Source organism: Neopsephotus bourkii, unplaced genomic scaffold (assembly GCF_033783945.1).
Source record: "Neopsephotus bourkii isolate Nb327-2 ecotype Australia unplaced genomic scaffold, CSIRO-AGI_Nbou_v1 NB_1820, whole genome shotgun sequence".
Taxonomy (NCBI): Eukaryota; Metazoa; Chordata; class Aves; order Psittaciformes; family Psittacidae; genus Neopsephotus; species Neopsephotus bourkii.
The window spans coordinates 8,709,954-8,731,690 of NW_026902293.1; the positions used below are offsets into that span (position 1 = coordinate 8,709,954).

Sequence of the window (21,737 nt, forward strand, 5' to 3'; positions counted from 1 at the left end):
CTTATTCAGTTCACAGTTAAGGGGGTTACCCTGCAGCAGGCCTCTGGCAGCCCGACAAACCCTTACCTAGCAGAGAGCCCCCCACACCCGACTTCCCACCGCCCTCCCAGCTTTGAGCGGCGCGACCCCGCCCACCACCGGAAGTGGCGTCAGCGGCGCGGAGAGTAGGTGGCAGCCCTGAGTGGTTGTTATGCGGCAAGGGGCAGGTCGTTGCCGTTGGTGCGCGGGTTGAAAATGGCGTTAGCCGTTGGTGAGAGCTCAGGCTTGTCGGCTGAGGTGAAGGCGGTGGCCGCGGGGTGGATGCTGGAGTTCTCCTGCAGCTGCCTGTGCCGGCACTTCGGGGACGGGTGCCCCGCAGAGTTCCAGCGGTGGAGCGACGTAGCGCAAGGTGAGGGGCGCAGCTGTTGCGGTTCTGAGGGAGTGGGCGCCCGCGGCTCTGGAAGCGCTGTGTCCCTGTGGAGTGTGAGGAGTAGCTGTTTTTATCACAGTAAAGAGTATCCTAAAGTACTAGTAGTGTTTCTGCACTTAGTATTTCGTGTAAGCTCGTTTTATACATGCGAATAGCCTTCTAATGACGGTGGTCGCTAGGAGGTTTTCAGCTCTTTTGAGGGTTTAGGAAGATTCTTACAGGGTTCTCTTGAGGCTATCTGCTGGCATCAGCAACGTTTGCACATGGTGATAATAAAACAGTGGAGACTGATTTTTTTGTTCACTTATTTAATCCACTGGTGTTTTAGTGTGTGGTATGGCCGCTGTGCTGGAGTGGTGTAAAACGCAGGTTTGGGGAATTTTAATGTTTTGGTTGAATGGGTCCAGGGAGGGAAACAAGCTGAACTATCCCAGTGACCCCTGGTTACTGAGCGGCTGGGTTGAAGACTTTTAGATGATGAGATGCAAATGTGCTAAAAAAACAGGGGAGAATTGCTTAAATACACAGAGTTCCCTGAGTTTGTATTCAGGCTTATGGTAGAAAACTAGAAAAAGGTATTTCAATTAACTCTTGTCAAGTAGATAAAGGTGGAATAAAGTCTAGTGACTGGATTTTGAATGAGTAAACATGCATTTCAAATTATAAATACTTCAGAGTAGTTAACAGCTGGAAGCAAATATCCATGTCTTTTGGCATTTTGTTAGAAATTTTCTTTCCTGAAGATACCAGGCTAGAGCTTTTGGGGCTTTTGGTTTGTTTTGGTTTTGCTTTTTCTGTGTCTTGCATGTGTTCTTGATTCAGGTTAATGAAAATATGTGGCTTATTTAAACTTTCACAAAGAATGGAATACAATGGCATGTGAGAGGTAAGAAATCTAAAGATAATATAACAAAGTACATTGAATGGGGTGCTGCTTGATTAAATGATTAATGGGGCTTTTCCATTTGGCTTTGGGACTGTGGCTCAGTGGGAAAGTTGTACTGAAATTTCTCCAAGATGTAGGTGGGAAGCAGTCACTGTAAACAGAAGCAGATTGGAATATTTCCTGAGAAGAATAGGAGGACTTTTTAGGACTGTATTAGTGGAAATTACTAAACTGAGCAAAATATAATGTCTTGTAGAGCTGGAAACTAATAACGACTTTGGAATTTGTTCCTGCTTTGTTTAGCAACAGAGGAAAGTTGGGCATACTCGTGCTATAGGATTACAAAGTCAGGAGTGTAAAAGTCTATGGAGAAAACTAAGCACAGGCATAAGATTGTATTATAAAAGTCAGTGTAGTTTTTTTCATAGAAATACAGAGGTACAACTATTGCTTATGTTGCAGGGAGACCCTGCTGAAATAATGTTTGGCTGTCAACAAGGTCAGTTCAAACCGGAGCAAGTGCAGAGAAACAAGATGGCTAAGGGAACAGAATGAGCTATTTAGTTAGGTAATAAATAGTATTGCCATAAAGCTCAGTACACTGCCAAGTAGAAATAGCTACTTACCTGAAATTAAGGATTTAAAGACAGCATGGCAAGGTCATATGCTCTGCCTATGTTATCCTGCCGTGACAGGGTATTGTGGTCAATATATCTGAACGAGCTTGTGTAGGTACCTACATGGTAAGGAACTGGATTTGTAGAGTATCTAGCGAAAGACTTAAGATGAGAAATAAATTTGAGTGGCCGGAGGGAGGAAAGCTTGTCATATAATTAAGGGCACTACTAACTAAACAACAGAGAAACTGCCTTGGGTGAGAAGTAGAAGAGTCTAGAGAAGTACTAAGGCTATGTCTCTTTCTGTTTGCATTACTTGTGGGTAATTGCTGCTAAGGACCTGCTGTCCACACAGTAAACTCTTCAAGGTTTCTGTTTCCCTTTGGAATAGCTCTAAAGGAATTCAATGTGTATACTAAAGATGTCTCCACTGTACAAACTGAACAGAAAGTTTGCATTTTAAATGCAAAATTTAAATTTAAAAATGAACCCCTGCTCTGAACTAAAGCAGTAATGTAGGTGCACCTTAAAAGAACAGAGAAAACTGAAAGATCTCAAGCTACTTGACAGCTTTTGGCTTGTGGAATTCTTCAGCTGCAGTATTCTGCCAGCTTCCAAAATCTCCAAGCTCTGACTCCATGTTCAGGCATTATGAGAGTGCTTGTCTCCGTCATTCAACTCATCCAAACTCTTTGAAATTGAACTCTCTTGTCAGCTGTGGAAGATGCATGAATTTGTGATTATAATGACTGGCACTTCTGTTCTAAGCAATGTGCTTTTATTTCCTATTTTGGCTATGGGAATTGAAAGCTCTGTCGTTATTGAAGCAGTTGTAAATGTGTTCTTCCAAACCCAAATCACATTATCCTGGTAATCATTTGGGGCTATTTTAATTGCTTTGTAATTTCATGCTTATCCATTGTCCGTAGGTGACTGTATGCTAATAAGCAAGCAGGCTAAGTACTGCTTCCAAGTAAAACAGTGTTATGTGCCCTCGTCATTGCAAAACTTGGGGGTCCCATGGCCTGGAATCCTGACTTTTGCTAGGTTGACACAGAAATGTGTACATAAAAGCTTCCTGAAATAGGGTGTTCAGTCTGCAACTTGGATAAGTCACTTAATACATTCTTTGCTTTTCATTTTGAGTGTTTCTGTATTATGCTGTCAAGATAAATTACTATATTCAACACAAAAAATAGAAGTTCACAGTAAACCAGCATGATGGAAATAATCTCATGATGGCTCTTATTCTAAAATATGTAAAAATACTTGTGAGCTTCCAACCTTGCAAGGAGGATTTCCCTTGTAGATTTACATTTCTGACTAATCTCTTCTTGTAGATTTTGCTGCTTTTGGTCTGGCAGTTGCTATGGCAACATGTAAATGTTGTCCATCTGCATATGGCTCATGTTTTGTGAGCATTCCATATGAATGTTCCTTGGAGCAGGCAGTTGTCTTTCATAGTAAGTTACCCAGAAAAATAAAACTTCGCTTACTTATGTAAGATATGGTGGTCTTCTAACTTGATGATATATGCTTGTGATGCATCTTACCACTTCTAGGCTACTGTTGGGAACTGCAAGAGGGGAAGGTTTTTCAGGTCAAATACTTTATTATGATTTAAGTTCTTCTAACATTGACCGATAATAACTAAATGCTTTCATCTGTTTCCTAATGAATTAGAAACTCAGTAGATTATTAAAGCCTGATACCGTAGTGACTAGTATATTTCTAGCCACACTGTGGCAGTGCTGGAGCAAGACTGACTTAACTTTTCTTTTCTAGCTCTTATTAATGGCCTCTCAAAAATACCTACACATCAGGAAAAAAACGTGTATCTCTGTCAGCTTTTGATAAGGATTGCAAAAGGAAAAAAACTTGGTAAATACTTTTTTTTTCCTTCAAATGTTTAAATAGATTTGCATGAACTTACACATAATTATGTATGCTAATACCTTTATCTACAGTAAAGGCTATGTTTCACATAGTCTTACTGTACATATGTTTATGTATATCTAGTAAAATGTCTGAACTCTACCTTTTGGATTGTCTTTATTCCACATATATGCAGGACCAGTGTTATTCTGTGCTGAGTGATTTAGCTGCTTTGAGTTTGAATGACTGTATGCTGCTTAAATTATAGGGATGGGGTTTTTGGTCAGGTTAGCATCAACAAAATAATATTTTGGAAAATATTGACTATTGGTGAATGATATTTGCAAGTTTAAAGCACAGAATGTGCATTCCTTTCTGCACATGTAACTCTAGAGGTTAAAATAGGAATATGGATGGAGAAGGATGGCTTTCCTTGTCTCTTACAGAAGGCTGTAAGGCTTATAGCTGGCCGCAGGTCCTTGGGACTCTTACTCACTGTCATGTCTTCTGTTTAGCTGTATTCACAACTTGCTAGTTTAGGCAAACTGACTTTGCTTCTGTGCTCAAGTTTCTGCAAGACTTAACTTTTTTGCTGATAGTTTTTACTGCTTGATAAAGCTCATTGGAATTTAAGGTCTATAAAACCAGTCTTGCCAGCATGAGCATGGAAGGAAAGAAGTGTGACAGAAAGGATTGTTTTTATAAAATGAAATTTCTGATGTTACTTGTCAAGTAATAATACGTTTCTTGATTTAGTTCAACTTGAAGTATTTTAAATATGCAAATCTGGTTCTTATTGTATACAAATCATGCAACTTTGCTGATAATGCTTTAAAACTATTGTTGTATATAACACTTGTCAATATAAATTCAGTATCTGTTTTTTATCTAGCGGTGTCGAGAATGACCTATATGGTAAGGAAGATTGCATGTGCTTAAGTGGGTATTACATCAGATGTAGTTGCACAATATACATGGAAAGCTAATACATTGTGTGGTAGCTCTCCTCATTTGTTTCCAGTTATTAAAATAATTGATCTCTATTGAGCCTTAAAATAGAGTAGGCTGTTTCAGATGCCAGCTCTTTAAGTTAAACACTTTGGTTTTCCAATATTAGAATAACCTTAATATGAAGTGTCATTACTTTATTGAAACAGTAAATAGAGAAACCAGAAGTGTGCTTTGTTACTCCTTTTTTGGGGGTTTTGTTGTTCTGTTGGGTTTTGTTTTGTTTTTAATATGTATATCTATACGTATGATACTATTTACATTTTCAGTGTTTGTCTTCTGCTGTAGTGGGTGTCAAATATTTTTTATATTTTTAGCATTGCATAAATTGTTTACCTTCTCTCTGAAAACTATAAGAAGTAAGATGCTGTGAGAGATTCTGCTATGTCATCTAAAATTAAGGAATAAGTAAGGCTGTGGTTCAATGAACATCTTAAGCGAAGCTGGCAATGTCATGGGGAGAAAAAAAAAGCAGACTTGTGCATCTGCCATCTCCTACTGCATCTGTTATGTTGGCATGCTCACTTGTGCAAGTGAGCAGTGACCAGACTGGGAAACTGTTCCTAGAGTGTTGAGGGTTATTTGGCTGGGCTAGATTTCTGCCAAAACTGGTTACTGATCCTGCTTGCTGGGAGTTTTCACAAACCTTGGTGTTGGCACAGCAGCACTGTGACACAGGAAACACAGTGTTGTTTCTGCTTTTTCTGTGTGAAGCTGTTTGAATTTCCCTCTCAGTTTAACCCCTTCTAATATAATGAAAAGTAAAAACACAGAAATATATAGACTTGGGGGAGAGAGAGGGACCACAGAAAACAAACAAACCTTAAGGTAGTGGTTATATTACAAAATTACAGTTATCAATACCGAGTGTTTTGATATTTGATGCCAAACTTAACGCAAGAATATTGCTAATGCCAGCCCAAATACAAGATGTTAAACTTAGTACTGTTGCAAGTTTAAGTGAGCAGTAAAACATGTAACCTCCCATTAAAATGCAACAGTAATGTTATTAGCGAGGGCAGGAAGACCCAGTCTCTGTGAAAAGAAGGCATTTAACTTCGGTCTCTTAAACACACTTGAAGAGAGAGACTAAAAATTTGAGGAGAAAAGAATTGAAGTAATGTATAGTGCATATTACTTCATTGTGTATAAAAAATATATTTAACTTTACCCTTCAAATTTTTAAAATACTTTTTTCTACTTCCTCTCTTCCCCTCCCAAAGAATGCTATTTTGAAAATCAAAAAAGAATTTCACCTTTGGAATCTGCTCTGTCTTTCTGGACTTTACTTGAAAGAGAAGAAGTTGAACTGGAAAAGCTTCATAAAGATATTCGTCAGTTGATTCAAATTCAGGTTTGTATGACTTAAAATGCTTTAGGGTGGTATCTATTAATTCTCCTAAAACAGGACTCATTTTACAAAAAGTTTGGGCTATGAGCAGGCTGAACTAAATTTTCTAGGTTTGATGTACTGTCAATACAGAGTAAATAGATCTGTACAGCGAACCTTTTCCTGTCTAAATTGGTTCCTGTTTGTCCCACTTCAAAATTGTTTCGAAAGCTGCCAATCTTAAAAAAAATCAATTTAAAACCATTTGTATCTTGAGCTTTTAAATATATTATTAGTAGCTTTTTAGTTTTTTCTTTGCTTACAAATAATTATTTGTGTTGGAAAACCTTTGCTATCGAACATGTGAAAACATGTTGACAGGTACTGGGACTGAAAATCTGGGAAAGATGAAAGCAATACTTGGTAGGTAAGTATGGGACATTTTAAATCAGTGAAGGTCCTTTTAAAAGCCTGGCAAAAAGGCTTTGGGCCTTTATAAGTGAGGTTTAATGCTACTTTAGGACTGTTAAAACTAGATAATTGTTGGTAACCCTTAAATAGATAATCCTCTGGATTTTGAAAGCCTTACTATTTAAGTGTGAATTTTCTTTCTTTTTTTTTTTTTTTTAATCTCTGTTGACATGTATTTCAGCATGTCTTGTAACTATATTTGTTGTAGATTGTAGCAGTCTATATGGAAAATGGATATTTCAGAGAGGCTGCTGAAGCTCTTGAAAGGCTGTTTACAGGCTCAGAATCAGATAAGGTAATAACTTGCATTAAGCTCTTTCACTTTAAGATGAAAAGAGAATGAGTTTCCAAAGCTAGCAAATGATACATGCAGAGCTTTGTTGTGATTGGTGCTTATGCAGTCACCTACACACCTGTGGCACTTATAGATACAAAAAGAAATTTGTAGGTAGGGGACTGATAGAAATAATGGGTGGTGTGGGGGAGTAAAATGTTTCTAGCTAGCAGCAGTTGTTCTTCACTGTGGACAGCATCAGTCCGAACTTCATCTCCCATTTCATGTAAGGTGTCACTACAGATTCTGTGAGTCTGATATTGCTGTTTTCTCAGAGTAAAGACAGTATAAACATGCTGATAGAGACATAGAAATTCCCAAGTAATCAGTCTGACTTTTTCTGAACCATTACAGTGCACTCTGTCTCTTCTGATTACTGTTCTACATACTGATGCACCACAGAGAAGATAAAGCTTATTAGCATCTGTAGTATAGAGTGATTATTATTGCTTTATCTGGAAAAGATAATGTGTAGGTGAGGCCACCTCCTGGTTTGATGTTGACTACATAATTCAGAAAGATGCAAGTTCGAGTATGTATCTCTAAAAGAATATCTAGTGCACACACCTGAATTTGCTGGGGTGAAGAAAAGAGCAAAGGACTATAGGCAAAAAGAATAAAAGTTAAAAATGCTGCCTCTATCTTCTGCTGGTATACTGGGATACGTGTTCTATATAAATAGCTCCATATGTGTAACAAAATCTTCAGATAAACTCTTCATTCGGATATATTTGGAAAGTAAAGTCTGGTAAAGTACTCATTCATAAATAGGAATGCAACCTGTATACAGAAGTTGATTGTTGGATGTATTGGTCTCTTTTAAGATTTAGAGTGGTTGGTAGACAAGATGTAAAGTTATGATTATCAGTATCAGGGTGTCCTTAATGCTATGGTACTAAATAGTCCATTTCCTGACCTTTATGAACCCCTTTCAGTGGCAGTCTTTTTGAGGCAGTAAATGAGAAAAGAGAACCCAATGATGAGTGGCCTTTTGTTGGTGGTACTGCTCCTTTGACAATCTTGCTTTTGGTGTTACACCTAAAGGGCATGAAAATAAGGATCTCTGGAAAGTTGTATTTAACCACTTACTGAGTAAACTGGTATTGTGCCTGACTTCAGAACCCTTTCAAAATGTAGCATGAAGTTGGGTAGGCATATTCAGAAAACTGTGTAATCATCATGTTTAGCTTTCTGTATGTCCTGTTTAGCATAGATGCGGAGTTTACTATAGGATACATTTGTGTTGTATAAAGCTGTGTTTTTCTTAGCCTTTAAGGATGAAGCTGGCAACTGTAATTAAAAGCAAGGATCCGCATGTTCCTCTTCTCCAAACCTTCAGTTACAATGTTTTGATAAGTAAAATCAAGTCTTACATTGAACTTTTCATGAAAGAAAATGAAACTAACTTCTTATTACAGGTATGTCAAATGCTTTTTCAAATCTTATTTCAGAAGAGGTGTCTGATAAGATTAAATAGATTTATACTTTCATATAGGTTGTTTGGACAATATTCAGTTACTGTATTAGAAGAAAAGGAAGTTTGTATTGTCTCAATTAAAAACAAAAAAGTTGAATATATGTTTAGGAGAAAGTAGGAGTAAGACTTCTCTAAACTATCTCTCATGAATGGTTTTTCCACAACTTTTGATTAGAAAAAATAGTTAAGAAAAAATAAGTAAAATGAGGTCCATCATTGCTGTGTGCTTAAGAGAAGCAGTTTTGATCTCGGACTACTTAACAGATAATAAACTATATATTTGATCTTTATGTGAATTTTCATGCGAAAACTTAAAGTTCAAGACCTGCTAATTTGACTGAAAGCTTTAGGAATGTCAGAGGAGTTAGTAGATGGAAGATTGTTATTCCTGCTTTCCTGTAAATAAAAAAGCTTACAGTCTTGCTCAAAAGTGGTTTAAGATTGGCAAGAACAACATTTCTCCTTCAGCTCCTCTTCAGGAGGATTGTAAAGAATTTCTCTTATGTTTACCTCCTATAAAAGAATATTGAATTACTCAATTACAAACATGCAGACATCTAAAGGTAGTAAGAAGCACATTTTAAATAAACAAACTTGAAGTTCCTCTAGGGTTTTCATTTTCTTACCAGAAAGAGAGATTAGAGAACTTATACTTTCAATGTATTTAATAAGGGATGCCTTTTAATAGTTTCAGCTGTCAAGTTTCCAAATTTATTTTCCAAGGCTGTTTCTTTGAGTCTGAGAGGAGGTGGAGATTTGGAGGTATCAGGGAAGGCCTGAAACTCCATATTGGCTTACCTAGGCACTCTGTTTTGCACCCCCATTGCCTGCACATTTGTCATGCTGTTCGCTAATGTTGCATATCTTACTTCTGAAACCTTTATATTGGACTGAGTTACGTTGTGGAGCATTCACACTTTTGCTCAGAGATTGCACAGAGCCCCTTGAGCCTGGCTGTGAATGTTTCTTGGGAAGGGGCAGATACCACCTCTCTGGGCAGCATGTTCCAGTGTTTCATCACCCTCATTGCGGGGGGGGGGGAATAAATCTTCCTTCTATCTAAATCTACTTTTTTTTTTTTTTCCAGTTTGAACCCATTACCCCTTGTCCTGTGGCAGCAGACCCAGCTAAAAATTTTGTCCTCATCTATTGCAATAAGGCCTCCACAGAACCTTCTGAACAACTCCAGCTCTCTCTGCCTGTCTCATTAGGAGAGGTGTTTCAGCTCCCTGAGCATCTTTATGATGCTCAAGTAGGTCCATGTTCTCCGTATATTGTGGGCCCTCAGAGCTGTACTCCAAGTGGGATCTTACCAAAGCAGAGTAGGGGCGAGAATCACTTCCCTCAACGTGCTGGTTAGGCTTTTTTTAATGCAGCTCAGGATATGGTTGCCTTCTAGGCTGGAGGTACACGTTGCAGGGTTATGTTCAGTTTTTCGTACCCCTGAGGGATCTGTATTGCCTACTACTGTTTAGTAGACTGCTTTTTCTAGGTTGTTGTCAAGGTTGGAATCTACAAGTTTGCAGCTCCTACTGTTGGTGAAGCTATTGCACTTCAGAAAGCTCTTGTAGGTTAGCTGCCCCAAGAACAGTCTTGCACGTAATGCCTTACAAGGAAGAAGGACATATACTAAGCACAGTTATTTTACAAGTACAATTTGATGCCTACTCTTAACTCTTAAAACGCAATATAGTGGATTTTTATTGCTACCATCAGCCACTGTAAAAGAGCCAGTGTTTTGAAAACTTACAGCTGAAAGTTGTGGCAGTTTGGATATTTTTGAAATTCCTGACAGTGAAACATTTTTTCTGTGAGTTAAAGTATTCTATAACCAGAATACCTTCCAGTACTTATATGGATGAATGAGTGAAATAGGGAATGGTTTTGTATTATCTGACTTTTATAAATGTTGAGAGACTCTGCAAGCTACTGTGAAGGACACGTTAAGATTTCAAGAAGACTGAAAATTGGATGGATGACAGAAAAGTAACAGGAGGCAAAAGCAAGCTCTGAAAGAAGAAATAGGTGAAAACAGGAGCAACTGGCTAAGCAGAAAAAGATGTAATATTTGGCCTGTCAACTTAGTAACATTTTGATCTGTTTTGCAACACCCAAATATCATAGACAGTATAGACAGTGTTGGATAGAAGGTGGTTGGCTGTGCTTAGTATTGGTGGTGCACAACCAGGATTTATTTTATGGCTTTGGTAGTAAATGTACCTTAAGATGCTAGGGAAGAAAGTTGATAGCAAAGTGGCAAAAGCAACATCATGTGGACTAATTTTAGGGGGTGGGGAAGGGATGGGTCATTTATTATAGCAAGTAACTTGGGGGGAATCTGGGGAAATGCAGGAATCTTACAATTCTCAGGGCATTCTATAAACAGTAATGAGCTTCTCCTCTTGGGAATTGAGAAGAAATAATCTGTGGCTAGAAGTTTAGGCAGGATGTAACAAAATTATTTTGTTAACACAGGAAAGGTTATGCTTGATTGTGCCACGTGCTACAGAACTAGATGAACTTGCAAGGCCTGTCAGTTTTCAGTTTCTAATCTAGTTATATTAAACTTGGGAGTACATCGATAGTGTTTGCAGTCTTAGTAAATCTCTGCGATGTGTTTCACACATCTACATGCTCACTTGTTAAGCAAATATTCATTGTATTTCTGTGTGTCTGTATAAATATCACGTGGGGCTATGACTAAAATTTCTCTTGAGATGTTAACTGGTAACAATCTTGTGTTCAAGGCCAGATTGGATGGGGCTTGGGCAGTCTGGCCTACTGGAAGTTGTCCCTGCTTGTGGCATGGGGATTGGAACTAGATGATCTTTAAGGTCCCTTCCAACCCAAACCATTTTATGATTAACACATTGCAGTTGTTTTGAAACTGCTTATTCTAGGAGATATGTGTCTGAAGGGTCTATGAGATACATACTGTTAGTCCTAATAGGAAGCACACTTACTAATTTTAGTGTAAACTACTGTGTAGGTGCTGGCTGGCTTTGATTTTAAACTTCTTGATTCCATCTCTCACAGGCAGCCATGAAAGAGGTAGAGTCTCAAGGACCGGGAGCAATAGCATTGCAAAGCAAAACTGTGAATGCTGATAAAAATGACAAAAAGAATTTGGAAACAAGACAAGGGTTTGTATTAAAGCACTATCCTGTTGAAGGACATGCTTGGACAGTAACTTGAAACTCGTAGAACTAAGAGTGGGTAGAAGGAAGGACATTTAATTCCAAACTGCTATCTAATAGAAAACTGTGAGCACATTCTCTGTTTTTAAGTTTTGACTTTTCTATGATTAATGTCTGGCGTTTACCTCAAGTAGCTTGACATTAAGTTGAAGTACTTGTTGGAGATAGATATTTTTCAGTTTAAGCAGTGTCAGTCTCTTATAATAGTAAAAGCATAGGAATGGTTTACTTTTTTTTTTCCTTTAATTGAGCTTCTTTTAGTCCTGTCCTTCAAACTTTGGGCTATAGCTCATCTGCAGAAGAAACAGAATAATGAAAGGGAATTAGTCTGTTACTTTCTCCTTACAGCTAAACCCAAGTTTCCCTTAATGAGATTATTGTGATGATGGGAGTTGGTTATATTGTTTCATGATTCTGGCAACATGAACCCTCAAAATGATTACATACTTTCCCAAGAAATGTTGGGGCACTTGAAGCCCAGCTCCTTCCCCCTCCTTTGACTTCATTTTGAAAAAATACTCATATTCTGGGTTTATCAATGCTACTTTTTTCATGGAGAATAAATTGTAGTCCTTAGTTGGGATAGAGCTTGTATTTTTGCTGTTTTATACTTGGAATACTTGCCCTTGCTTAGTTAAGGAAAATGACTGATGCAGACAGTATGCAGGAAGACAAATCGTAAGGCTTTTTTTTTTTAAAGAAGAACAGTTCCTGACACAATTACATCTGAGTGGTCTGATGAAAGACTTGATTAAAAAAAAAAACCCACAAGAAACAAACAAACAGTCCAACCAATTACTAGATTGTGAAGAAGGTATGAAAAAATACATGTGCAGAATGCCTCAAATCTTCAACTTTAATGTGTAATGTCTTGTATATTTCTTCTCCGGATATAGTGAGGCAAGGTTAAGAAGCAGTTAGTATTTGTATGCCACTGTTTCTGTGCAGAAATATTGGGATTTTCTTTCATTTAAATATTTTAAAATCATGTAAATGACAAGCTGCTGCCTAGGAAATTATTTTTGGGCTTTTTTAAGGTTAACAAAAGAGCAACACAGTACTACAGATCAGTCCCCCAGAGATGTCAGAAACCCAGCAGTAAGGTAAAATTTTGTTGTTGTTGCTTTTGGTCAAAGACATTTTGTGTTCTGAACATTTTTACTTCAGTTCTGTGTTCCTTGCAGGCCTTGTTCAGGAGGGAAACTTGGAGAGAGAACTGTTCTTCAGAGTGAGTATTATCTTATTTCTTACACTTTCAAAACAGTCATGACAAACATTTTCTCCCCCCCCCAAATGGGTTGGTGGTTTGGTAACTGCTAACGAGTGTGATTAGGTAATATAAAAATTACTGTGGTGGGAAAAAAACATTCTCAATTCTTGTGTGAGGTTTCTGCAAATGTGGATTTTGTGGTTGTTACATTTAGAAGCTGTGAGGTGGCTTAAGGCTCTCTGGCAATTTGGTTTTGCAAAATCGGTCACTATTTTCTGGTTTGCTTGGAGCTTTGTTTGCTTTACTGGCATTTATGCCGTTCTGTGCAAAAGGGAGCTGCCAGAGGAAGTACTGAAACTTGTCTCTCTTTCATTTCCGGCCTAGGTAATTTGGACAGGGGTAGGGAACTAAAGAAGTTAACACATTGGAAAATCAAAAACCAAATTGAAAACCAAATCAAAACAAAGTTATGATGTTCATGCAGCTTCTTGGTATAACTTTCTAAAATGTTACAGCATGGATTATGTATGCACTGTTTATAAGTAGGTTCTGAAAAACATTAGGATCCTCTTACCATAAAGAGATGACATTGTAGCTTCTGCATGTGGCTGTGTTGTACTGGGAAGGGCAAACTGGTGCCTTGGATGCTTGCCGCAGTAAGAACCTGACACTTGTTCTGCGGAAATGATGGGACCTGAATACAAAGTATCGTAGTTCTTCTGGTTAGTTTCCATTCTCTCTATGTAAAATGAGACCAGGATGTATAGTAAAAATACTTTTACCAAAGTAACAGTGTTTCATTATTATGTGTCACTTTTTATCTAATTGTTTAAAATACAATTCTGCTGTGAGCTTTTCTGCACAGAAAGTATAGTGACTTTTTTGAGCAGCCTATTTTTTTTTTGAGTCCTTGAGCTAAGGTAAAGTTCATGTGTATACATATATAAAAGTATATTCATGTATAAACAGATTGAAATTTTCCCAGTCTGTCAAAGCATATCATGTATGCACATACGTTGTAAATTCTTGTCTCTTTAAATGGTAGAATGAAAAACTGCTGCCCTGATGTTGACTCCTCATTGGTCTGGGTGTATATTAACTGTGTTCTAGGTTTGAATGGCTTGAAAAATGTGGAAAAACATGAACATGCTTTGGGTTCTCTCCGAAAAAGACAGGTTTGTATCCATTCTTTAAATAGATAAAAAATTAATCTATGATGCATAAAATTTTTATCCCCCCCCCTTATTTGACTGTCTTCAAAATGCCTGTGTTTAAGATTATCCATGTTATTCAAGCTGCGCTGCAGATCCTGAAACTGTTTAAGTTCCAATTCCTGTCTTTAAAAAAGTAGAGGCCTGTTCTTGAGCAGTCTCAAATATTATTGCTAATGCTTATGAGCCTTTAATTTGTTGAAATAGAGTTACTAAAGCTTAGTCTGAGTCTTTTAAAACATGTAAAAAAACCAAAAAATCTTTCCACTGTTTGGATTAAAGAGTTTAGGATGTCATTCACCCCTGAGAGTTTTGGGCAAATACCAAGGGCTTTTTGTTTTCCCACCTAGAAGGTTAAAGATTTGGCAATTTTATAATTCAATACTTTTTTCATATGAAGTGAAAACATGTATTTTCTTGGGAAGCTAATGACAAAATTCCCTATTGGTGGGAAGTACAGAAGTCTATGCCTTAATAGAAGGCAATTTGAAGTTGATTTGATGTTGGGGTGCACTGTTACAAACTGATTTTTGCATATACCAGACTTTATTCACTTCTCATGATAAAATTATAAGCACTTTGAAATGAAATTAATATTAAATGTATTCCCGTTCCTGAATTCCTCTTGATAATATCTCTTAATATCTCTTAGGAAGCAATATGGAGTCTTTCTGTTTAGATAACAGTGCAAGTTATCAACATACCTCCATCTGTTTCATTTTTCTCTTGTGTATTTTGACATTTAGTTTTTCACAGAACAGGGAAGGACAACTATTCTAACATTTTTCAGACTGTCCTTGAGGAGGGTTGTACTTATTCCTATTTCTTTGATCTTTTTTTACTGAAGTACTTGTTAAATCTTCAGTTATACGCTGTCCTCAAATTGCTGGAAGTCCTAACAAGAACTTACCTGTCCTTGGAGATGAAGCTACCTGCTATATAAAAACAGTTTTTCACTTTCTTATTGCCCTGGGTTCAGCTGTAATAGTCATTCTTCTGCTTCCTAGTAGCTGGTGCAGTGCTGTGGTTTTCGGCTTCAGTCTGAGAACAATGCTGGTAACACACTGATGGTTTTAGTTGTTGCTCAGTAGTGATTACCCTGATCAAGGACTTTTCAGTCTCATGCTCTGCCAGTGAGGAGTGGCACAAGATGCTGGGAACAAGCAGAGACAGGACACCTGACCCGAAGCAGCCGAAGGGATACTCTATCCCACAACAGGTCATGTCCAGTATATAAACTGGGCAGTCATCCAGAAGGGCAGACTGCTGCTTGGGTCAGGCTGGGTATTGGTCAGCAGGTGATGAGCAATTGTATTGTGCATCGCTTGTGTTTATTGTTTTTTCCTTTCCCCTTTTAGTTTTATATTCTCTCAGCCTTTTCTTAGAGGAGAAATGCTGCAGTCCCCTAATCATCTTTGTAGCTTTCTGCTAGACCCTCTCCAGTAGTTTCTTGTCTGTCTTGAACTGGAGAGCTCAGAACTAGACACATTACTCCAGATGCAGCCTCACCAGGGCTGAGTAGAGAGGGAGAATAGCATCGCTGCTGGCAGTGCTCTTCTTGATGCAGCTCAGGATTGGCCTTCTTGGCCACAAGGGCACATTGCTGGCTCATGTACAACATGTTGTCCACCAGAACCCCCAAGTCCTTCTCTGCAGAGCTGCTTTCCAGCAGGTCAGCCCCCCAGGCTGTACTGGTACATAGGATTATTCCTCCCCAGGTGCTAGACCCTGCACTTGCCTGTCTAGATCCTTCTAAATGGCAGCACAGCACTCTGGGGTATCAGCCACTCATCCCAGTTTTGTTACTATCAGCAAACCAGCTGAGGAGGCACAGTACCCCTCCATCAAAGTCATTCTTGAGTAAGCTGAACAATACTGGACCCAGTATTGATCCTTGGGAGACACTTCTAGTTACAGGTCTCCAGTTAGACTCTGCCACTGACCCCAACACTGAGACCTGCCATTCAGCCAGTCCTCAATCCACACATCTCACTAGAAAACAAAAAAGAGGTGTTGTGTGTTTAATTCTGTTATATTTCAGTTAAAGCTGAACTATAAACACTAAATTTATAGAAAGCTGCCATCTGATAGTAGCAAAGAACTCATTAAAATTTTATAAGAACTTGAAAGAAATTGATTCAGAACTGTTTCTTTAAACACTTGGAAAAGTAGGCATTTGCTGTCTGTGTGGTATTTCAGCCACACTCCCTGACAGTGGGACCTCATAAATATTGTATAGAAAACAATGACAATTGGTCTTTTAGACAATAAATCTGCTCCTCCTCTTAATAATCTGGTTTACCTAAGTGTCTGCATGCATGAAAGAGTGCTGTGAGTGGCAGAGCTGTTGACTTCTAGAACTTTCTTTTCTATGTAGTCCCTCTTTCAATGTTGGCATCGTTTTCTCTTGTTTTGTAAATGACATTTCATTGCAATGGTTCAGTGCCCTTTTTCACCCTTTCATTGCTGTGTTTTCAGTTAGCTGCATACAATAATCTGCAGTGTTATTGAAAGGAATGGTACTTTATTTTCTTGTTCTTAAATTAGGGGATGCAGGTGTCAGGATTTGGGGAACTGTTTGTACTCAACTTTATATGCTGTATGTGTATGGTGAGTCCTGTGAGTTGTCTGAAATCTGACTGACAGTTTGCTTAAAGAGTGTGTCTGAAAATTTGGGTTTTCAGAATTTAGTCAAACTTGTATGGAAAAAAAATCCATGTATTTAAATTTGGAGAAAAAAAGAAATCGGAGCAGTCCCAGAATTCACAATCAAAGGAAGACAGGTTACTATAGGGTAGAACTGACTAAGGAATAACAAGATTTTCAGATATGTTGAGGTATGCCTACAAGGTCTGTCTGGCAAACTCAAGCTCTGCCAGCATTCTGAACTAGCCAGATGTCATTGTTCTGGACTAGGCACTGTGGTTATGTTAGCTCACGTATAGTGCTGTATTATATCCAATCTCCCACCCAGTCTTGGTAGCTTTTAACAGTGGAATGCAGGAGTCTACATAACAGCCACCCCAGAGAGCACAGGCAGTGGCAGGGCTGGGGGGAACAAGTTACTGCTCAATGCAGTTCCTCAGTGGAAAGAAAATGAATTACTTGCTGGTTTACCTGTTAGTCAAGCTCTTCATTTATATGTTAAAGCAGAAGAAATTTGTTTTTAAAAATGCTCAATATGAACAATTTAAAAGCAAAACAAGCAAAATCCAACCCTTTTAAAAGCAAATGTAACAAGTAACAAAGGTTGTGATTGTCTCTGTTGCTGCAAGTGTTTGAATATTCTGCTGCTGTATGTCAGGTATAACTGTTACTTGAATAAAGATTTTTGCTCAGGAAAGTTTTCTGGCATGCTCTGAAATGAGATGAACTAGATGGTTCCAGTGGAATCTCTGGCCTTTTAATAAGAGTAAAAACCCCACCATTCACAGCTAATGTTGCAGAATATCTGTGGAACAGGAAGTATTGGGAGAAGCAAGTATTTCTGATAAAAGCTGAGCTACTTTAGAAATGGGTTAGGTTTTTAACTGTTTAGAAATACAGCTGAACTAATACCACTCATGATTCCTTCACTGCTTAGTAAGGTTTATCAATGATTATAGTTTCTTGAAGAGGCACTGCTAGTTCCATTAAGCTGGGGTAAGTCCAATTTTCAGATGTGAATTTTGATCTTCATATACCTCAGCTTACACTTGTGTAGATGCCAAATTTTTACTTGTTGCAGGATAACCAGAATACAGTTTTGATAGGGCTGAATGTTATCTAACATTTTTCCCCTTGTCTTACCCCCGGACACCCCCCTGCCTTTCACTTCTGAGTTCTGCTGCCATTTTTAGCAGCTTAATTTCAAGGGAAGGGAGGAGGCATGTAGAATGGCACCCAAATTGTCACCTGGCCCATCCTTGATGCCTGAATTCATGCTTTTAAGAGCCAAGTTTCTTAAGGATCCTGAGAAGAGTTCTAGGTCATTAGAATAGGAGACAGGAAAAAAAAAAAAAAAAAGAGTATATATTTATCTGTTTGATAGTTGGAAGTGATCTGTTACTTACAGGTGGACATCTTCTATGTACTCTGCTAAACCTCTCTCTTCATCCCCCAACCTACACATTCTAGGCCTTCAGCTTCAGGCATTTACAGCTCCTATCACTCTTCTAGTGTTCTATACATACCTGAGGATTTATTAGCACATGTACTCTTTGGGAGCCCCTGTAAGGCTCTATAGGTTTAGTTATGAATTTATTGTTGTAGGCATATTAGCAAAAGATTGGTCTGTCATTATGTAAGGATTATACACATTCAGTCTTGGGGAATACTCACAGCTCAACCAGATTCTCCTGGCTACAGAACCATTGAGGGATGTTAGCAGTGGCTGTTTCCTGTAACAGCCCCGACCCAGGATCCCTCCTGCCTGGCTGCTGGGATCTCGTGCAGGGTCCCTGCTCAGGCTGGGAGACATGGCTGCTGCTTTCCCATTTGCGGGTTTACCCAGTAGTGGAGCTGAGCACAAATAGTAGAGGCACACTGACATGGAAGGGAGAGGGAGGGTGCTGATGTGGTGTGGTCACAGTCACCCACAATGCCACCCACATGTAGTTACCCATGTAAGACACACAGCCAGCCAAGTCACTTACTCTTCTCTGGTAGAAGTATAAGTTCACTGTTAAAAAAGTACACGTGCCCCTGACTATTTGTCTCTTTTCATAAATTACTATGGTCCATGAGATCATCAGGAACAGCAGGACATCTCCAGTGCAAGAAGAAGTGAGCACAGATACATTAAATGGAACAGTTACACAATACAGCTGGTTTTGCATTGATGATATGCAATTCAGTTTGCCTAAGGAGGTGTGCTGATTGTAAATCAGTACGTTTAGTTGTGTGTTAAGCAAGCAAGGATTTGAAAACATCAGAGGATCAGATTCTAGCAGAATAAGTTGTTTTAAGATCATTTCATATTAAAATTGCTTATTGCTATTCCAGAGTGGAAAAAATTACTCTGTAATTTAGTGGTTAAAAATACGCATGATGGATATGTAGGATCTGTAAACTTTTGTTATCTAAATATATGTTTCTATAAAGCTACAATAAAAGAGTTGATGCTCAGTTCTTCCTCACACTTTTCTGGAAAGACAAGCTTTCAAAAATCAAGTATTTGATTATTTATTTTTTTTAATTGGTTTTCCGCTCACTCTGTGTGCAGTCTTAAAAATTGTATTGAGATATTTGTATCAAGAAGCAACTGAGGAAGAACGGGTACACTGGAAGACTTCATTGGAAGGGATTGCTTACAGATGTGTAAGAGCAAGTAATTTTCTCTCCTGTGAGAGAAAGGTCATTCCCTAAAGCTTAAAAAGTTTGTAGCTCATGACAGTGAGACTTAGGTGGTTGGCTCAACAAATGACAAAAACCAAATGCATACCTGTTAACCTGAAGATGTGGCTGATCTCGCTTTCAAATGCAGTATGTATCATTTTTGTTTCTATCAGCATTTTAGATACTAGGTGTTTTTTTTCTAAGTACACTGAAGTTCCTTTGTTGGTAAATGGTGTCTTGATTCTTAGTCTGTAGGTTAATGTGTTACAAAATGCTTTCTCTTTTGTGATGCATACTAGGATCAATCAAGATTTGTCTTGGCTCAACTAGTTAATAAGGTGCAATTTTGGAAAGCAAGTTTTGCACAAAGCAAAACTTCACCTGATGTTTCTTTTTCTTGTCTTTTCCTCCTGCGACATGTGAATGTTTAAGCATGTGATTCTCATTCCAGGTGATGTCTGCTACTGTGTTACATTTGACTTGATAACCTTTGCTTTTGTGTTTAGCATCAAGTTATAGAGCCCAAAAGAAATCAGGATGACCCTACTGACCCCTCAGACATCTGCACTGTAATAGTCTACTAATAACTAGAGAGCTGTATAAGAACTTTCTTTTATGTTTTCTGTAGAGCTCAAAAGAAATCAGAATGACCCTACTGACCCCTCAGACATCTGCACTGTAATAGTCTACTAATAACTAGAGAGCTGTATAAGTACTTTCTTTTATGTTTTCTGTAAGCGTAGCTTTTACATTAATACATTTCTCTGTATATCTGATATTTTTTTCTGATCTTCCCCTAGCGATGGACTTACAAAGAAGACTTACAACTGAAATTAGGAATAAAAGAGTTTGGAGTGGGTAACTGGGCTAAAATTTTGGTCCATGGTAACTTCAACAACCGAACTAGTGTCATGTTAAAAGACCGATGGAGAACACTGTGCAAGATCCAACAAGGCTAATTTGGACTAGAGGAGTCAACTCTTCCTAACCTTTCCCTACATAAGGACCTAGTCTGTCTTTTCAGAATACTTATTTTAGTCTCAGAGTGTCCAGCAGTGTTGCTGTCTTAAAATATGGAACAGAAAAGCAATAGATATTAAAAGTTCATGTAAGCTTGTTTGCTTGTGTAGTGATGACTTTAATGTGTGTAGGTAAAAGGACATGCTTTACAATAGATGACCTGATTTCTGAAATGGGAAAATGGCTTGCAGTGATTTAAGAAAGGTCAGTTATGTACATAAAAGTATTAAATGCCTGGCAACATGTTTGGATTGATAGATAACTGTTCTGTATTTTTAAAGTGTTGTATCTCTAGTCAGATTGAGCTTTTTAGTATTTTACTTCCTGCCATATAATTTGTTCTAATCTGATTTGCTTCACTTTGAAGTTTTGATCAGATTTGTCATTTCTCTCAGCAAGTTATAAAAAAAAAAAATTGTATGTATTGGAATTGTTCATTTTACAAACCAATTCCTTTTCTTGCACTTAAAAATGTGATACTCCATGTAATTTCTTATTTATAAATAGTACAGGTGAGGGTGGGGGGGTGGTTCATTTGGGGGGGGATTAAGAATGAAGCTTTAAGTTCTAGGTGGAAGATTACTTTGAACGTATGTATACTGGCTTAGTACCATCTCTTATCTCACAGGAGAGATGGAAAACATATGGAAAATAACAGTACTCTACTAGCACTTAACAGCTAACATCTCTTGATTATCTTGTGTCACCTACCTTAAGAAGTGGCTTCTTCTAGACCAGCAGGAAAGGGAAGGCTTGAAAACAAATGGCTGAAGTGGAGCTCAATAACAAGTCTATACTGACACTGGTAGCACACCTCATGTTTCATTTGTGCTCTCCGCTCTCTCTGTAGGTAGTTATAGCAAACTAGGATATGCTTTCATGGTGGTAACCAACTGTCAAGGTATCACTGTAAATAATGTTCCTGAAAGACTATAATGGATGATGGTACTAGGTTGTCTCTCTTGATTCAGATTGTGTGGAGAAGGTTCCACAACCTCAGAAAACCCATACTTCTCACTGTCATGCTGCTGTGAATCTTTGGACTTAAACTAACATATCACGGCATTCTTTCAAAAAGGAAGTCTCTTCAATTCAGAGGTTTTCTGTACCTTTATCCTTGGATAAGATTTTTTCTTTTACAAGAACCTGACAAGGAAAAGCATCTGTCCAAATTGGTCATGATAAAAAATCAAACTTCCAGATATTTTTCCTGGCTACAAGGAAGACATATATTCCTGCAGGCTGAAATGTTCAGGAAGTATTAAGAAATCTCTCTGCTTTCTGTTTTGGAGGCCTGCTTCCATTAAGATTATGTACTTGGTAAAGTACAGTTACAAAGGCTTGTTTCACACTCTTATTGTGGACAAGACCTCAGC

At 38.2% G+C, this 21,737-nt stretch overlaps 1 protein-coding gene across 3 annotated transcripts; it reads left to right on the forward strand.

The window, feature by feature from the left end:
• The first annotated feature begins 217 nt into the window (after positions 1 to 217).
• TERF1 (telomeric repeat binding factor 1) lies at positions 218 to 20,534 on the forward strand. 3 transcript variants are annotated; one of them, XM_061342990.1, is made up of 9 exons: positions 218 to 388; positions 3,698 to 3,793; positions 6,019 to 6,149; positions 6,805 to 6,891; positions 8,199 to 8,348; positions 11,444 to 11,550; positions 12,642 to 12,707; positions 12,789 to 12,832; positions 20,142 to 20,534. In XM_061342990.1, exons 1-9 carry the CDS (start codon positions 235 to 237, stop codon positions 20,201 to 20,203), a joined length of 897 nt encoding a protein of 298 aa, XP_061198974.1. In that variant the 5' UTR covers positions 218 to 234; the 3' UTR covers positions 20,204 to 20,534. The 3 variants fall into 3 exon arrangements, with proteins under 3 accessions (XP_061198974.1, XP_061198972.1, XP_061198973.1); XM_061342988.1 differs by lacking the exon at positions 6,805 to 6,891 and adding an exon at positions 13,925 to 13,989; XM_061342989.1 differs by lacking the exon at positions 3,698 to 3,793 and adding an exon at positions 13,925 to 13,989.
• Positions 20,535 to 21,737: the final 1,203 nt, after the last annotated feature.